Genomic DNA, 16514 nt, shown 5'->3' on the forward strand with positions numbered 1-16514 from the left:
CATCCGTAGTACTTATTAAGAACACAACGATTTCAATTTAAGACTCACGGTCATGCTTGACACCAACGTATAGATACTCGTCACCATGCCTATATGTCGTACTCAACAAGTGACACATAACAAATAGGACACAACTCCTAATCTCTCAAGCTAAGGTTAGACCAAACACTTACCTCGAACTTCCACGGCCAACTCAAGCCTCAAACACCATTTTTCCTTTAGAAACCGCCTCCAAACAACTCGTATCTAGTCCAAATTGATTTAACAACATCAATAAATGCTAAAGAATTCATACCCAATGCTTAATTATAGGATTTCTATCATTTTTCCCAAAAAGTAAAAAATTGAACTCGGGCCCGCTTGGTCAAAACTCGAGGTTCGTACCAAAACTCAATCATTCACCCGCGAGCCCAAATATACAACTAGCTTCGAAATTCGACCCTAAAACGAGGTCTAAATTCCAATTATTCAAAAAGCCCTAACTCTACCAAAATCCCCAATTTTCTACCATTAAAACCCTAGGATTTTAGATAAAAGTTGGTGAAACATTAGAGAGTTGAAAGTAATCATTTAATGAACATTTACTTATGAATTGAGAAGAAAATCTCTTGGGAAAATCACCCTAGGCCTTCTATCTTTATGAAATTTTGAAAGAGAAAACGCTGAAGTTTTGTTTTAAAACTGCCCGACTCCCGCACCTGCGGTCCTTGGGTCGCACCTGCGAAATCGCACATGCAGAAAACAGACCGCTTCTGCGAAAATGATTAGGCCCGCTGGGGCCGCATCTGTGAGAGGAAACCCGCTCCTGCGGAACCGCTTCTGCAGGAGCTTGTCCGCATCTGCAAGAGGATAGACCGCACCTGGGATCCACTATTCGCACCTATGAGCTCGCACATGCGGTGCTTCACTCGCATGTGCCGTTATACCAGAACTGATGCAACAACAGTTTCTTAAGCCTAAACATCTCAGAACCTACCCGAAACTCTCCCTAGCACTCGGGTCCCCAAACCAAACATGCATACTAACTCAAAAACATCATATAAACTTACTCGTGCGATCAAATCGCCAAAATAATATCAACCACTATCAATTTAGCATCAAAATCATGAAATCACTTAAGAACCTCAAATTTTTCAATTTTTTCAAATACGGTCCGATTCACATCAAACGACTTCCGTTTCTTACCAAATCTTACAAGCTCAACTTAAATCACATATAAGACCTCTACTGGACTCCGGAACCAAAATACGCGCCCGATACCATCAAATTGCAAGCACATTTCATTTCCAAAAACTCATAAATATTCCTGAAAACAATTTTCTTTAAATATTTATTTCTTAGGCTTGGGACCTCGAAATTCGATTCCGGGCATACGGCCAAGTCCCATATTTTCCTGAGGACCCTCCAGGACCGCCAAATTACGAGTCTGGGTCCGTTTACCCAAAATGTTGACCAAAGTCAACTTAAATTCATTTTAAAGGCAAAATTCATCTTTTTCACAAATTTTTACATAATGGCTTTCCCGCTACGCGCCCGGACTGCGCACGTAAATTGCGATAATACTAAAAGAGGTTTTTAAAGCCTCAGAACATATAATTTATTCTAAAATAATTGATGACCTTTTGGGTCATCACATCAAATGTCTCGGGATGGATTTTTTATCGTAAATTTGTCTAATAAATTTTCTAAACTTTGGGTCAAATGTATCAGATCATTTCTCCCAATATATAAAGAGTTATGAGACCCACAACCTACAGAATCGAAGGTCTACGAGTCTAGTTTGCAACCAAAAAAACCTCACATCAATCAGACATCGGAGTAAAAAGTTATGACTGTTTACCGCGGACTATCCAGGCTGAAACCGGGTCGCGAACCGGGTCGGGTCAAACAAGTAGTATAATTCGGCAAATTCGATTTTTCAGACCTTAAAACATTTCATTTTCGTCCTAAAATAGTAAGAAAGCTGAAGAGAAGGTTCCATGGTGTTCTTGAGTGATTAAGGTGCGTTTTTAACGATTTCTACTGTTAAGTACTAACATTTCATTTGGGTTGTGTGACAAAAATAATAATAAAGGCATTTAGTATTTGCGATCAGTCCTTCTTCCTTGTTAAAGTGTATTTTAAAATCTCTAAAGTGACACGTCGATTTTCAAAAATCTCAAATAATTTTTATGTTTAAACTACTAAAACACTTGATTTTTGAAATACTTTCTTTTACTAAATATCAAGAAATCAGGTATAAGGACTAAGTAAAGCACCTTAAGCTTTTTATGACCATCTTCAGAGTTAAGTTATCTTTCTAAAAGTCGAGTTAAGTTTTCAAGCTTATTCAAAAGAAAAAAAAACATATGAGGTTCCACGAGACAATTGTATGCGATACGAAGGTGATTATGAGATCATGAGGATAAGAGTACCTATGAGCCAAGATTGGCTAAGTTCTTGTTATGGCCTATTATGTGCATTCAAAGTTCATATCATACATGACATATTATGCATGGACTTCGAGCTATAATCTGAGGTAAGGGGCCTATTTGCCCGAAAAAATATATGTATTGTACATATGGCCGCAGGTTGGCAATATGATACCGGTTAGCTACCGGAAGAGACCACCATTGCTAGCATTTGGTTGGGTATGTCATGCATTTGGATCAATATATATGTATTCACGACATACGATTATACGAGCATACCATGCATATTTGATTACTATAAAGTCAGATGTCGGCCATGGAGTCTATCAGAGTTTCAGTGTTAGGTGGTATCTCTATTACTTTTTTACATCAACTATGTATGATTCTACTGTCTACCTTACATACTAGTAAATTTTTATTCGTACTGATGTCCCGTTGCCTGGGGACACTGCATTTTTGTTTCGTGCTTGCAGGTCAAGGTAGGGACTCTGATCGACCCCTCCGCTAGGATTTTGGGGTTCAGCTGTGAGTTGGTAAGCTCCACCTATTCCTAGAGCTTACATAGAATGGTTACATTTGTTATACAGTTTGGGTATAGTCGGGGCCTTGTCTCGACAGTGCTTATGACACTCTTAGAGGCTATTGTGGACACAATATTCTGGGTTTCTTTTTGTAGCTTTCAGTTTCCAGCCCATAGGCTTGGCATGTATATATATGTGTATAGGCATGTATGTCTCTCCAATCGCGGCCTCGTCGGCCAGCTAGTACTTTATTATTTTGGCTCGTCTACCTTTGTTTATATGTCTTATTGTTATTCAGGTCATGACCTTAATGGTCCAGGCTTAGTATTTCGGAGGTTGTGCTGCTCGATCAGTTGGACCCCCAGTTTAATTAGCTAGTATGTTTAGTGGCTAACTCGATCGAATACAGTATCGAGTGTCAGTCGTGCCTCCCCTAGTTTGGGGCATGACATAAATGAACCTCACTGCCAAGCGATTTTCGCATCTGCGGTCTCGCATCTGCGAGAGATGGGTCGCACCTGTGAAAAATGGGCCAACGAGTTAGGACCGCATCTGCGGAGCTGCTTCTGCGGTTCCTAGCCTAGCCTAGCCTGGGCCGCTTCTGTGATGGCAGGACTACATCTGCGGTCTCGCACCTGCGGTCCACCAACCACAGGTGCGGTTATGACAGAAGCAGCAAGCTTCAGTTCTTTCTAAAAATTTTCACTTCACTCGAGCCTCGTCCGATTAACGCTCGGGATTCCCGGACCCCGCCCGAACCTACCGACATGTCTGAAATCACGAGACGGACCTACTCGAACCTTCAGAATACCCGAAACAATGCTAAATCTAGGAATGACCCCCTAAAACCAAATGAATCAAACTTATGAACTTCAAGTTCATAATTTTCCTCTAACGGGCCAAAACGCCCTTAAACTACTCGGATTGACACCAAATTTTACGGACAAGTCTTAAATGATATTTTGGACCTGTACCGGGCTTCGGAACCAACATACGAGCCCGATACCCATGAAATCAATCAATACTTAGTTTCTTTAAATCCTTAGAACTTCAAATTAACAATTTCTAAGAAAAATTCATTACTCCGGGACCGTCAAATCACGAATTCGGGTCTGTTTGCTCAAAATGTTGACCAAAGTCAAACTTAGACCTTTAAGAGAATCCGAAGGAATCAAATGGGCATATTTCACTCAAAACTCTTCCAATTCCCGAATCAACCGTCCCCACAAGTCGTAAATTAGCTAAAGCAAGCACGAGAAGTTTTATTTAGGGGAATGGAGTTCTAAAAGACAAAATGACTAGGCGGGTCGTTACATGTAAAATCTTATCTAAGATCAACAATATCTCAAGAAAGATTAAATGAGTTGGTTATATTATCAATTGAACATAAACTATTAGAGAAAATCGATTATAAAAAAAGGCGTAATGACTTCCTGGCCACTTAAACTTGTATCAGTTTGTAAAGCCGATACATGAACTTGTATTTTTCCCATTTGAACACTTCAACTTGACGGAATAAATACTAATAAACACTTTTTCTTGAACGTGTTCGCCAATCACTCCGACATGAAAGCCATGTCACATGTTTGGTCTTTATTATATGACATGTGGATTTGTGGGTCCTATATTATCAAAAAAAAAGATTAGCCTTTAAAAATTTTAATTTCTTTTTCTGTTTGTTTTTTCTCTATCATACACAGCCAATAGTCCACCAACAAATCCAAACCTCAGCCATCCTTGTCGCTTCTATCCGGTACTGAAAATGCGGGTGTCTGTACGTCGGCCGATAATCACCTCTCTCTTCTCCTCCCTATCTCTCGCCCTATCTCCTGCTCCTCCGCCGCCAATCACCTTGCAGAAACCCTAACATCTCAACCGTCGTCCTTCTCCGATGAACTCACAAACCCTACCCCTCAAACCCGAACCCAAACTCCATTAGAAAAACAATTCGAATCATGGATCAACAATCTTAGACCCGGGTTCAAATAAGCTGACGTAAATAAAGCCTTGAGAGCTCAATCCGACCCGGACCTTGCCCTCGATATCTTCTTGTATTGACCTAGGCAGTTGTTGGAAGTTTGAGACAAGCTGATGCTTCCGAAATTCATGAAAACGACATAAGATTATCTAGAAATTTCAATTTCCATTTCTTTTTCCAATAAATCAACGCATAACAATTTGGATTATTTTTAGATTTGTTCTTTCCATCCTTGTGCTGGAGCCATTTAGTGAATGGGGAAGAGAAAGGAAAAAAGAAACAGGGAAGGGGAAAAAAGTATGATAGAAAATGAAAAAAATTTACGGGACGGGGAGTTCGCTTGGGAAGATAAGAGAGGTGAGAGGGGAGAGAGAAAGGTCTTTTTTTTCTTTTTTTCTTTCTTTCTTATTTATATTTTATTTCATTTCTAATATTGTTTTAATAAAAATAAAACTATTCACGCGCCTTAGCAGCGTGATTTGCACACAATTTAGCCATGTCAGTTGTTCTACTTCCACATAGGCTTGGTCAATGGTCAAATATGCTTATTAGTATTCATCCCGTTAAGTTGAAGTGTTCAAATGGAAAAAATATAAGTTCATGTATCGGTTTTACAAACTGATACAAGTTTAGAATTATAGACTTCAAATAAAAACATATCTTATAACTTTCTTTTAAAAATTTAAGTTTCATATTAAACTATAGCCGTAGGTTCCGTATATGCTTGAGCCGCCCTGGAGACAAGCATGTAGTAAGTTGGGCTGCAGTTATACAATTTGGAGAAGTTTAATTGAATTATCCTTGCCGAAATATTACATTACGAAATATATAAATAAGTTAATAAGGTAATAGCAAATATAGTTGAATTCCCCGACATAAAAACCTGAAGTAGTAGAATTTCTTGAGGAAACATGTACAGCATAAATTTTCATGGAACGTAAGAATGCAACTATTATATACTAATAAGTTTCTAAATTGTAAATCTCTTATTTATTTATTGAATAAAAAAGGAGAGAGGATAGGATACCTTTATCTACAAGCTATTTGACTTTAGATGTGACTGTCCATGTGAGGTAGCACATTATAAATTGTAGAGTATTTATTATCTAGAAAATCAAACTTGATTTCCTAGCTATAAATAAATATTATTATTTGTGAACCGTGACATTATAAAATTCCACGAGGAAACAGTTGTTGGAAAGTCGCACTTGATTAGGGAGGATATCAATAATAGATCTCGATTAGTTTTTACATAAAATAGGATTAAAATGCAATTTTGGTCCTTGAGTTATTGCCTTATTCCAACTTTGATCCTCATATTATTGAGCTAAGCACATTCGACCTTTAATTAGTCCAAATGTGTAGTTTTAATCCCTAAACCAACAATGCTACGAAACTTACAATATTACTAAAAACCTATTCTTTCCCATAGAAAAAACATTTTTTTTGTGTGTTTAGAATTCTAATACTTATATTATCGGTACTATATATCATAAAAGTTGAGATGACTGTTGTGAATTCCATAACAATGATATACTTTAAATGTGTGTGTATTAGTGTATATTTTTTTTTTCCCTCTCAAAACTTTGATTTCAGTCAAATAGAGTAAAACATTAAAAAGAAAGTAATATTTTGACAAAAAATTGAATGTCTAGGTGCATTCTTTCCTTTTCCTTGTTTTGTTTAATGTATTCACTATTTAAAAAAATCACTAATTCGAGTAATTCAAGTTTGCGCCACATATGAAAAAATATACTTTATTGGAAAAAATTTCGTTGTTAGAAATCCGATACCTTTAGAAACGGTGTGTACACTCATCCTTAACTAGAAATCTCGGGTTTGAACCCTTCGTATGTAATTGCTTTTTATTTAGGAATATTTTACTCTAAATATGAAATTTTCTGGCACGAATATGAATTTAGTCGGGCTCCCGTTACCTACAGAAAACCAAACTAAAAAGGGTGGGTGCTAAATTGAGGTTTGCCGCTAAAATTTATTTTATATATACTCCTTCCATTCTAAGATTCAATAATCTTTGAAACCCCAAAAAGTCTAAAACCAAAAGAATCCCAAAACTCCATCTATCTCAAAATGAGGCCTTCTTTCCAAAGAAGTGCATCCATTTTCCTAGCTTTCTTCCTATGTTTCACCGCAATTTCTTGCGAGGAAAAAGTGTCCATGTCTGTGTATTACAGCAGAGCATTGAACCTCATATTTTCGATTTCATTCGTAATTATTTACCAAAGATTTACGAGAATGGGCTCATTGATGTTGTTGATCTTAAATTTGTCCCTTTCCCTTACCTGCCTTGCCGGGTTTGCCAATAATCTTCTCTTTTGTTCTTCTGAATTTTTTTTTTTTTTTATACAATTTATTTCTCCCTCCATCCCATTCAAGTGATGTTCTTTGATTGTGTACAAAAATTAAGAAAAAAAAAAAGTCATATATATTTTTGTGGCTATTAGATCAATATCGTTAAGAGTAAAATATTAAGTTTAAAGTTAAACTATTTCAGTTTTTATTCTTTTTAGATAGACTAAAAAGGAAAGAATATCATATAACTTGGGACAAAAAAAGTAGTACTTTCACATACATACTATGGTCAATGTGTTGAACTAAAATCGTTGAAAAGGATAAAAAGTAACAGATTTATAATTTAAACTTATAGGTAGGATATGAGTGGAAAGAATAGTTTTTGAACTTATACTGTATTGCTAAATAAATTTTTTTTATTTTATGTATATTATTATATGTTGACTCCCCTTAACATTTTGGGGTATTTAATATTTTTTATATTTTAATACTCCTTGGTGAAAATTTTGGTTCCGCCACTGATCGTTATGTATTTATGACCAAAGCCACATCTATCTTTTAGGCTATAGTTTGGCTCATTTTAAGTTATGTTGTGGTTCTTCTAAAAATATATACATATTATCAAGAACATTAGGAGATTTATGAAATTCTTTCTGTCATGGTTGCAGCGTGATCATTTGGATACATGTATTCTGAACAAGGCAGAGCTTTGCGTAATTGATGCCTTGCCAAATGTGGTAAGCTACTAATAATACAATAATAACAAACTCAGTTTAATCCCACAAATGGGGTCTGGGAAAAGGTTAGTAATCATGCGTGAAATTAATATAGCTTAAAAATGCCACAGATTTAAAAAAATAAATGTCTTGATAAATGGCAGGTAGCTGTTTAATTCTACTACTCTAAAGTCTAGTTGCATTTTTATTGGGTATTTGATGCAGAATGAACAGGTCCCTTTCATTTCATGTGTGGAAAGGCTGAGATTACTTGCTGATCATCAGTGGGAAACATGTTCTAAAAAACTGAATTTGAATACCGAGCTTATTCGGGATTGTATCCACAGTTTCCGATTGTTACTGGTTAGTTTGCTTGATTGATTTAAAGCTAATCCTGTTCTTTCTGTTCTCGCTATCTTTTTGTTTTTTTGGGTGTTATTAAGCATTTCTTGGTGAGTTGGTGTTATTTCTGAATTACTTTAATTTGACTTTGGGTTTAAAAAAGATTTCTGGTCTACTTGAAATTCATGATAAAACATCATAATCTGCGAAAGAAAAAGAACTTTGCCACTATATTCGCATCCCCTAGCCCCTTGATCAATAACATGTAAATTAGAGACGGCAAATTGACGAGTTGGGCTGAATTTAGACGGGTCAAGATGGGTTGAGTCAATAAATGAGTCATTGTCCATCCCAACCCAAATGTACTTGAGCTAAGATAGGCTAGGTCAAGATAGACTAAATAATGGGTCATAGCCCAACCCGCCCAACTTGACCCATGTTTTAGAACCATGCTCATCTTGCATAAACAAAGTCTTTTACCTTTTATACACCTATCCATGTTCTCTACTTTCTTAGCTTCATAATTTATTCATTCCACGCACCGATGATGAATTGCTATATATCAAATTTGAAATTTTTAGCTAAGAAACATATATGGATTAATCTTATACTCAACTATTCATGAGCGTTTATAACTTTCTAAAACAAAATAAATATTTAAAAATGTATAAGAAAGAAGAAAAAAAGCGAAGAAAATATATTTTCTTAAATAACAAATTAGTATTTAAAATTTGTAAGTTGAAATTTTTTTTTATGTTATTTCTAAATAAGTAAATTTCACCACAACTTAGTTGCAAAATTATTCAACACCTGCAAAGCCTCATCACATAACCAAGCCATCAGAACTGAATTCCTCTAACTCAACCAAGTCATGTTGGTCGCGAAACCCAAGAGTATTACCATAAAACACTTGTAAAACCTCATCACATCATAAGAACCAAAAGAACCGAGCATACCATTACCATACTGATCCAACCTACTATCAAACTGCATATTTCCTCGGAGTTTCTTCTGAATTGCCTTCAAGTTAACACTTCTCTTTGCTAGCACACTACAACTCTTAACTCAACGCTCACCACAAGAGATCCTGGCATAAAATCGCATCGCCTTAAGGCCCATAAGTCACTGTATTCCCATTTAAACACTCAAAATACTGCACCCGAAATACCAAGTATGAAGAGGCCTTATGTGAATCTAAAATCGTTTTCTTCATGTTCCTGATAATGAAATGTAGAATCCATAATGATATCGAAATATCGCGAGTCTTGACACCATACAATGCAAATCTAAGATTCTAGCTATATACAAATCTCAAAAATTCTCAACTGCCACATATAAATCTTGAATCCATTAGAACCCTCTCGACAGTCATCCACTCTGCTCAAATCTCAATTGCACCACCCAAGCAGGTCAAATGACATATGCCCCATTAGCACAACAACACTCAAAGAAGTAACCGCGCCTTAATGCAATCGAGTAAATTTCTACTCCATACGCACTACATCTGTCACAAATAACAACTCAAATCATTCCATGATTTTTATATACCCATAAAGTGTAATATAACTCTGTATCCAAAAATTCTCTTACTCGAGTCATCATCGATCTCAACCTATGCAAGTTATGACTGATTCACAAGTATGTCTTAAACTGAAACTAGTACAACACATAACCATATAATCAAAAGCAAACTCACCCACTTGGCTCAAAGCCATAGAACAAAACATTCGATAACTCCCAATACCTATACTCTATTATTGTCATAATCTCACACTGAAATTCAACTATCATTCGTAAGCTCATGTAACACAAACCATATAATACATCAAATCAACTTCTAAGCTCGCATTCATCCTCGTGACGGCCAGGTCAACTTTCTTAACCAATCCAAACTAAAATTGCGACACCATAACCCACTGGTAGAAAACAAACCCTCCACGCAATACAATAAGGATCATATATCCGTAGATTACCCCGCAGGTGATTCTATACCCTTTCACAGCCACAACTAATACGCAATCACTTAATCTTCTTGAGTCTGAACTCATCAACAAGACATGAAAATATACTTCGTTCTAGAAGTGAAATAACACGATTGAGTCTTTTAAAAAGCTTCACAACTCAAGATTGTATGACACATCCACAAAAATCGAGCATCCAATAGGTCTTTTCACATTTCAAGCAAACTCTTCCCATCACGTTTGAATCATCTGAACACATCCCGCAGTCATATCCTACTCATCATATAGCCATCCAACCACTCACTGAGTCACTATTCCCACTCATACTGACACCACTGGATATAGAAGTCCAAAACACATGCTTACACAATTGAAACTGCGGTCCAAATCGTGTCTCAAGTCCTCCAGACTGACCATCACCAAAACACAAAAAATACATCTCGTACCTCATCCATAGAATTACAAGTTTTCGATGCATAATTGATATCGAGCGCTTGCATACACATACGAGTGAGTGGAAGGAAATTCAATAAAATACGCTTCAAGTTGAATCAATGCCGCACGATAAGGAAAGAATGATGGAAAATTTATCCTAAATGTCATGTATCCCCTCGAAGATAGGTATGGACGTCATCATGCTGATCCGCAAGACTCTACTAGACACTTGCACATGACTCGTAGAACCTATGAACCTAAAACTCTGATACCAACTTGTCACGATCCAAAATCTAACTAATAATGATGGCACCTAACCCAACCTGTTAGGTAAGCTAATTAACAATAAACCACAATATAATGATAATGGTAAGAGTCAAAAATAAAATAACTGAATTTTATACAACTCCCCAAGGATTGATAGTACAATCATGAGCTCTAAGACTTAGAGTTTACAAAGCTGATATGAAATAAATATATCATCTGTTCGAAACGTTCATAAACAGATTTATAAATCTATAGCTACCAAGAACAAGAGGAAATTATAACCGGAACGCAGGTACATCTTCAATGCCAGCTCCCGCCATACAGAGCAACATCAACTCCAAAATCTGCACACAAGGTGCAGAAGTGTAGTATGAGTACAACCGATCTCATGTACTTAATAAGTAACAAACCTAACCTTTGGTTGAAAGTAGAGACGAGCTTGGACAACAGTCAGAGTCCAACACCAATAGCCAAGAACAACTCGTAACAATATAATAAAAGAAGTACAAGTAATAACCCAAAAGATATTATGCTCAGCTTGTCCGCAGTTACGGAAAATAGGCATGTTTTTCAGGTATAACGGTAAAACCCAAATCTTTCACCGAAATCACCAAAATATGAGTATATCCGAAACCAATGATTGTTCCCAAACACATTCAACGACAGATAAGATGTTACATTATCATATAGCATGAAGAAAGTACATCTCTATGCTTATATGTCAATGTTCATGTGAAGTCATGAATGTGACAAACCGTGTAGCATGAGGAAATGCATCTCTATGCATTTATGTCAAGTATGCATGTTACATTTAATACATCACAGTGATGAACTCATATACTCACACTCTTAGAGTACCCATTCCCACAGTCTTGCACTCCCGCTCATCATGCTTAATCACTTATCACACTCAGTCACTCAGCATAGTATGGTACTTGCACTCACTGCTAGTATATCAGACTCCGGAGGGGTGGATCCTGCCCAAGTGCTAATATAAAGCTAATATGGTCTGCTGTGGCGTGCATCCCGATCCCATCAATAATAATAAAGCCTATAAGGCATGCTACGACGTGTAGCCCGATTCATATAATAGTAATAAAGTCTATAAGGCCTACTGCGACGTGCAACCCTATCCATATAATAATAATATATATAAAGCCAATATGATCTGTTGTGGCGTGCAACCTGATCCACCATATCTCTCACAATATGGCTCTTAGTCCCCAACTCAGTTATCAATCTCTCTAGCCTCTTAGGCTCACAAATCTCATGTCAATCAGCCCAAACAATGATAATATAATATGACAACAAATGATAACAGAGACTGAGATATGATATGCGAATGAATGAACATGACTGAGTTCGTTATTGCAATTTAAGCAAATAACTCAACAGAAGCGATGACCTCAATGGGCCCCAACAGAATAAAATATAGCCTAAACATGATTTCTAACATGATTCACAGCTCAATTACTCTAACACGTAGAAAATTTATGGATAAAAACAAGATTAAGTAACTACACAGTATCACAGGATCAACCAAGTCATAATTCATACGGTGCACGACCAAACACATGTCACCTAGCATGTGTGTCATCTCAACACCAGACACATAACACGTATGTTTAGATATTCATATCCTCAGCACCAAGTTTAGAAGTGTTATTACCTCAAATAAGCAGGATCCAATATCGAGTAAGCCAAACAATACTCCAGAAAGTGCCATCTCGCGCGTACCGATCTCTGAACGGCTTAAAACTAGCCAAAATCAACTTAAGAATATCAAATAATGCCAAAGGAAATAAACTCAATCAATAAAGGAGGATCTTAAATCAAAAGCCCAAAGTCAACCAAAAAGTCAAATTTGGGCTCGCACCTCGAAATCCGACGAAACTTATAAAATCCGATAACCCATTTAATTACAAGTCCAACCATTCTAGTTTCACTCAAATCCGACACCGAATCAATGTTTAAAACTCAAAAAATTACTTTATGAAATTTTAGACAAAATTTTCCAAATTTCACTTTGAAATCATCAATCAAATGCCAAAAACGAATACAGATTCATGAAATATAACAAATATCTGAGTATAGAACACTTACCCTAATCCATATGGTAAATATCGCCTCCAAAATCACCAAATCCGACCTCTCCAACTCAAAATATGACCAAATGAACAAACCATCAATATTATATGCTTCTACCCATCTATTTTGCCTCGTTTCTTGTGCCAAACAATTTCAAAACTCACTTTTGATGCCTCCAGTAAATTTCTCGTAAAATTCCAGACAAGTTAGGCTTTCAAATCACTCCATTTGACCTTATAACAAAGGAGATACATTGGTTTCAATATTTAAAAATAATGCAGATTTTAAATACTAATTCAATGGCAATTTCATAATTAATCTGAAAAATCTGGCAACCAAATTCTTAGTAAAAAAAAAAGGTCAGCCTGATGCACTAAGCTCCCGCTATGCGAGGTCCAGGGAAAGGCCGGACCACAAAGGTATATTGTACGCAGCCTTACCCTGCATTTCAGCAAGAGGTTATTTCCAATTCTTAGTAAAATGACCATAAATTTCTCATGCGATGTCAAAACTTGATGATTCCAGTTGCTATAGTTTTAAAATTACGATACAGATATAACGATTTAGTCGAAACATGAATCAAAGGCCGTTTTCTCAATATGGTAATCTTTATGCTCAAATCGACGTCGAAACCAAAAACAATCACCATACAACCCAAACTCATCCAAAACTCGTCGGAATTTAACCAAACTCTTGAACATGTCTAAAATTATCATACAAACCTATTAAAATAATTAAAACCCGATTTCGAGTCCGTTTACCGTAAAGTCAAACCTTGATCAACTCTTCCAACTTAGAACTTCTAAAACGAGAATCATTCTTCCAAATCAATCCCGAACCACTAGAAAATCGAAACCAACCATACACGTAAATCATTATACATACTATGAAGCTCTTGACTTCAAACAGCTGATATAAAGACACTTTCTCTCTCATCATTGAAACTCCAAACTCACTGTGCCTTTAGCTTTCAAACTCATTTTGTCTCACTCTCAAATTTACATTCTCTCTCTTCTTTCTCTCCCTCTCAAACCCACTGCCTCTATTTTTAAAAGTGTTGTACAGTGGTTCACGCATGTTTTAGGATGGAAATTGGTGGTGAATTTATTTTCAGGAATTAATTCACCCGCACCCCCTCCCACTCCTCCATCCACCCAAACCCCAATTAATATTGCAATGGAGAAAATGAGGTCTGTGAAAAGAAAAAGAAAGCATAGAGAGTTTAGAAAAATATTGCACGATGAACTTTTTAGTCTTGAATTGTTGCATTTGATTTCTCCTAATTCTTCATTTTGTTTAATTGATTATTATATTTTAGTACTTGTTTATTTTTTGAAAGACTCTTGTACAACGTCTAATGTATATAACTTCTGTACCGGTAATATTATGAGTATAATAATGTATATTACTAATTATACCAGTATTAGTATGAGTACAATAATATATATATGGGCTATTAACAATTTGGTATGATGTTTTGTTTCTTATGTTGTACAATTATATATTTTGCCCTCAATATATATGGGCTATTAACAATTTGGTATGATGTTTTGTTTCTTATCGTAATAAGTATATCCTAAGTTGAACTAAGTGCATTGAAGAGATTCGCTGAAAAATTATACCGTACAAAAAAAGGTACAAATGAATTTTATGTGAGTTACTGAATCTTCTTGACTTGAAGAAAAATTCAATTATTGCAGTGAAGGGGTTCAAAATTGCTTTATATCCTAAATTCTTTTTGAATATGCTTGTATAAATTTCTAGTTCCGCTACCGCTTATGTTCTGTGATTTAATGTTAATTAAATCTTCAGATCGAAAAACGTAATGCAGCTGAGATAAAGGCCCTTCAACCGCCTCTTGAAGGTGTACCGTGGATTGTTGTTGATGGCCAACATGTTGAAGTCAGTTTCCTTTTACTCTACATTTCAGAACTTGCATTTTTGTTAGATTATAGTGCTTTTTACCCCTATAATTGCCTTTTGCTCTCAACACTAAAGTCACAAGTCTTTCTCTATCTATCTTCTTCTTCCTGAATCTTTGTTTTGTACAATTTTAAAGTAATGTTTTATTGTTGCAGGGATACCCAAACTTCATAAGCTACATCTGCAAAGCATATAAAGGAACTGATCCACTCCCTGGTTGTAGCTCATCTGTCAATAGCGTCAAGCTGGATGCGTCCGAATAATCCACAAGTGCTCCTTGATGATGGTTTTTTTTAATGAAATAATGAGATACTATAGTTGGTGAATAAATTTGTAAAATATTTATTACGATGGATGATAATGATGCTGCTCGGTTTTAGGGATAAGAAAGCATAACAATCCCGAGATAACTAATCTCGAGATTAGTTATGCCACGATTTTATCCCAACCAAACATGAGATAAACTCATCTTAAATTTAATCTCGGAATTAATTATCCCTTATCCCTCATGGTGGTAGGCCATGATTCTATACATTACTCACCTTTTATTGCTAGTTTAGTGACTAATTATGCGATATTTGAGCATAATTATGTTGTTTTATGCGTGAGAATCATTGGAAGACAAAGATGAGCGAAGGTTGCACAAAAAAATGATGAAAATACAAGAAAAGAGCACGAAAGCACGGAAAAGTCACGCCACGCCTGGCCTAAGGGCTTCTTCGTCTTGCGTTAAGCCCGGCCCCGCGAGGTTAGGCGCCTGATGCCCCTATGTGCGTGATTTAAAAGTAATCCAACCGGATTTGGACTCAAGCTCACTACTAGAAATTCGGAAAAAAGCGACCAAAATTTGGCGACCAAAATTGGTCTGTCAAGAAAAGCGACCAAAGTTGGTCGCTAAATTGGAAAATAATTAAATAATTATTCTAAATACATTAGCGACCAAGGTTGGTCGCTTTTTGGTCGATAATTTTGTCAAAATATTGACCGAACTGGTCAGACTTGCTTGGTCAAAGAAATACTGAAATTAACGACCAACTTTGGCCGCTAAAGTGGGACCCATTTATAAAATTTTAATAATTATATTATTAATTAAAAAAATTATAAAATATAAATAAATATAATTTAAAATTAGCGACCAAAGTTGGTCGCTCACGAAAGGGGAAGCAAATAAAGACCAACTTTGGTCGCTAATCTGGTACCCAGTTATAAAATTTTAATAATTATATTATTATTTAAAAGAATTATAAAATATAAATAAATATAATTCAAAGTTAGTGACAAAAGTTGGTCGTTTACGAAAGGGGAAGCAGAGAGAGACCAACTTTGGTCGCTAATCTAGGACCCAGTTCTAACGTTTAACAATTATATTATTATTTTAAATATTATATAAAATATAAATAAATCTGATTTAAATTTAGCGACCAAAGTAATTTCTGGATAATTATCAACCAAAGTTGGTCTCTTTTCAGGTCAACATTGGTCAAAATTTAAAATCACTTTTGTATTTACTATCTAAATAATATAAATGTAACCGTTAACACTTTCGTAATACAAGTGTC

The 16514-nt window shown here is 35.9% G+C and overlaps 1 protein-coding gene across 2 annotated transcripts; it reads left to right on the forward strand.

The window, feature by feature from the left end:
• Nucleotides 1-6958: 6958 nt before the first annotated feature.
• On the forward strand, nt 6959-15483 carry LOC104246237 (gamma-interferon-responsive lysosomal thiol protein-like). Of its 2 annotated transcripts, none has more exons than XM_009802006.2 (5): nt 6959-7225; nt 7892-7960; nt 8165-8302; nt 14845-14934; nt 15111-15483. In XM_009802006.2, the coding sequence occupies exons 1-5, from the start codon at nt 7052-7054 to the stop codon at nt 15216-15218; spliced, it is 579 nt and encodes a 192-aa protein (XP_009800308.1). In that variant the 5' UTR covers nt 6959-7051; the 3' UTR covers nt 15219-15483. The 2 variants fall into 2 exon arrangements, with proteins under 2 accessions (XP_009800308.1, XP_009800309.2); XM_009802007.2 differs by having other exon boundaries at nt 6959-7139.
• The last annotated feature ends 1031 nt before the right edge of the window (nt 15484-16514 follow it).

Source organism: Nicotiana sylvestris, chromosome 2 (genome assembly GCF_000393655.2).
Source record: "Nicotiana sylvestris chromosome 2, ASM39365v2, whole genome shotgun sequence".
In the NCBI taxonomy this organism is placed as follows: Eukaryota; Viridiplantae; Streptophyta; class Magnoliopsida; order Solanales; family Solanaceae; genus Nicotiana; species Nicotiana sylvestris.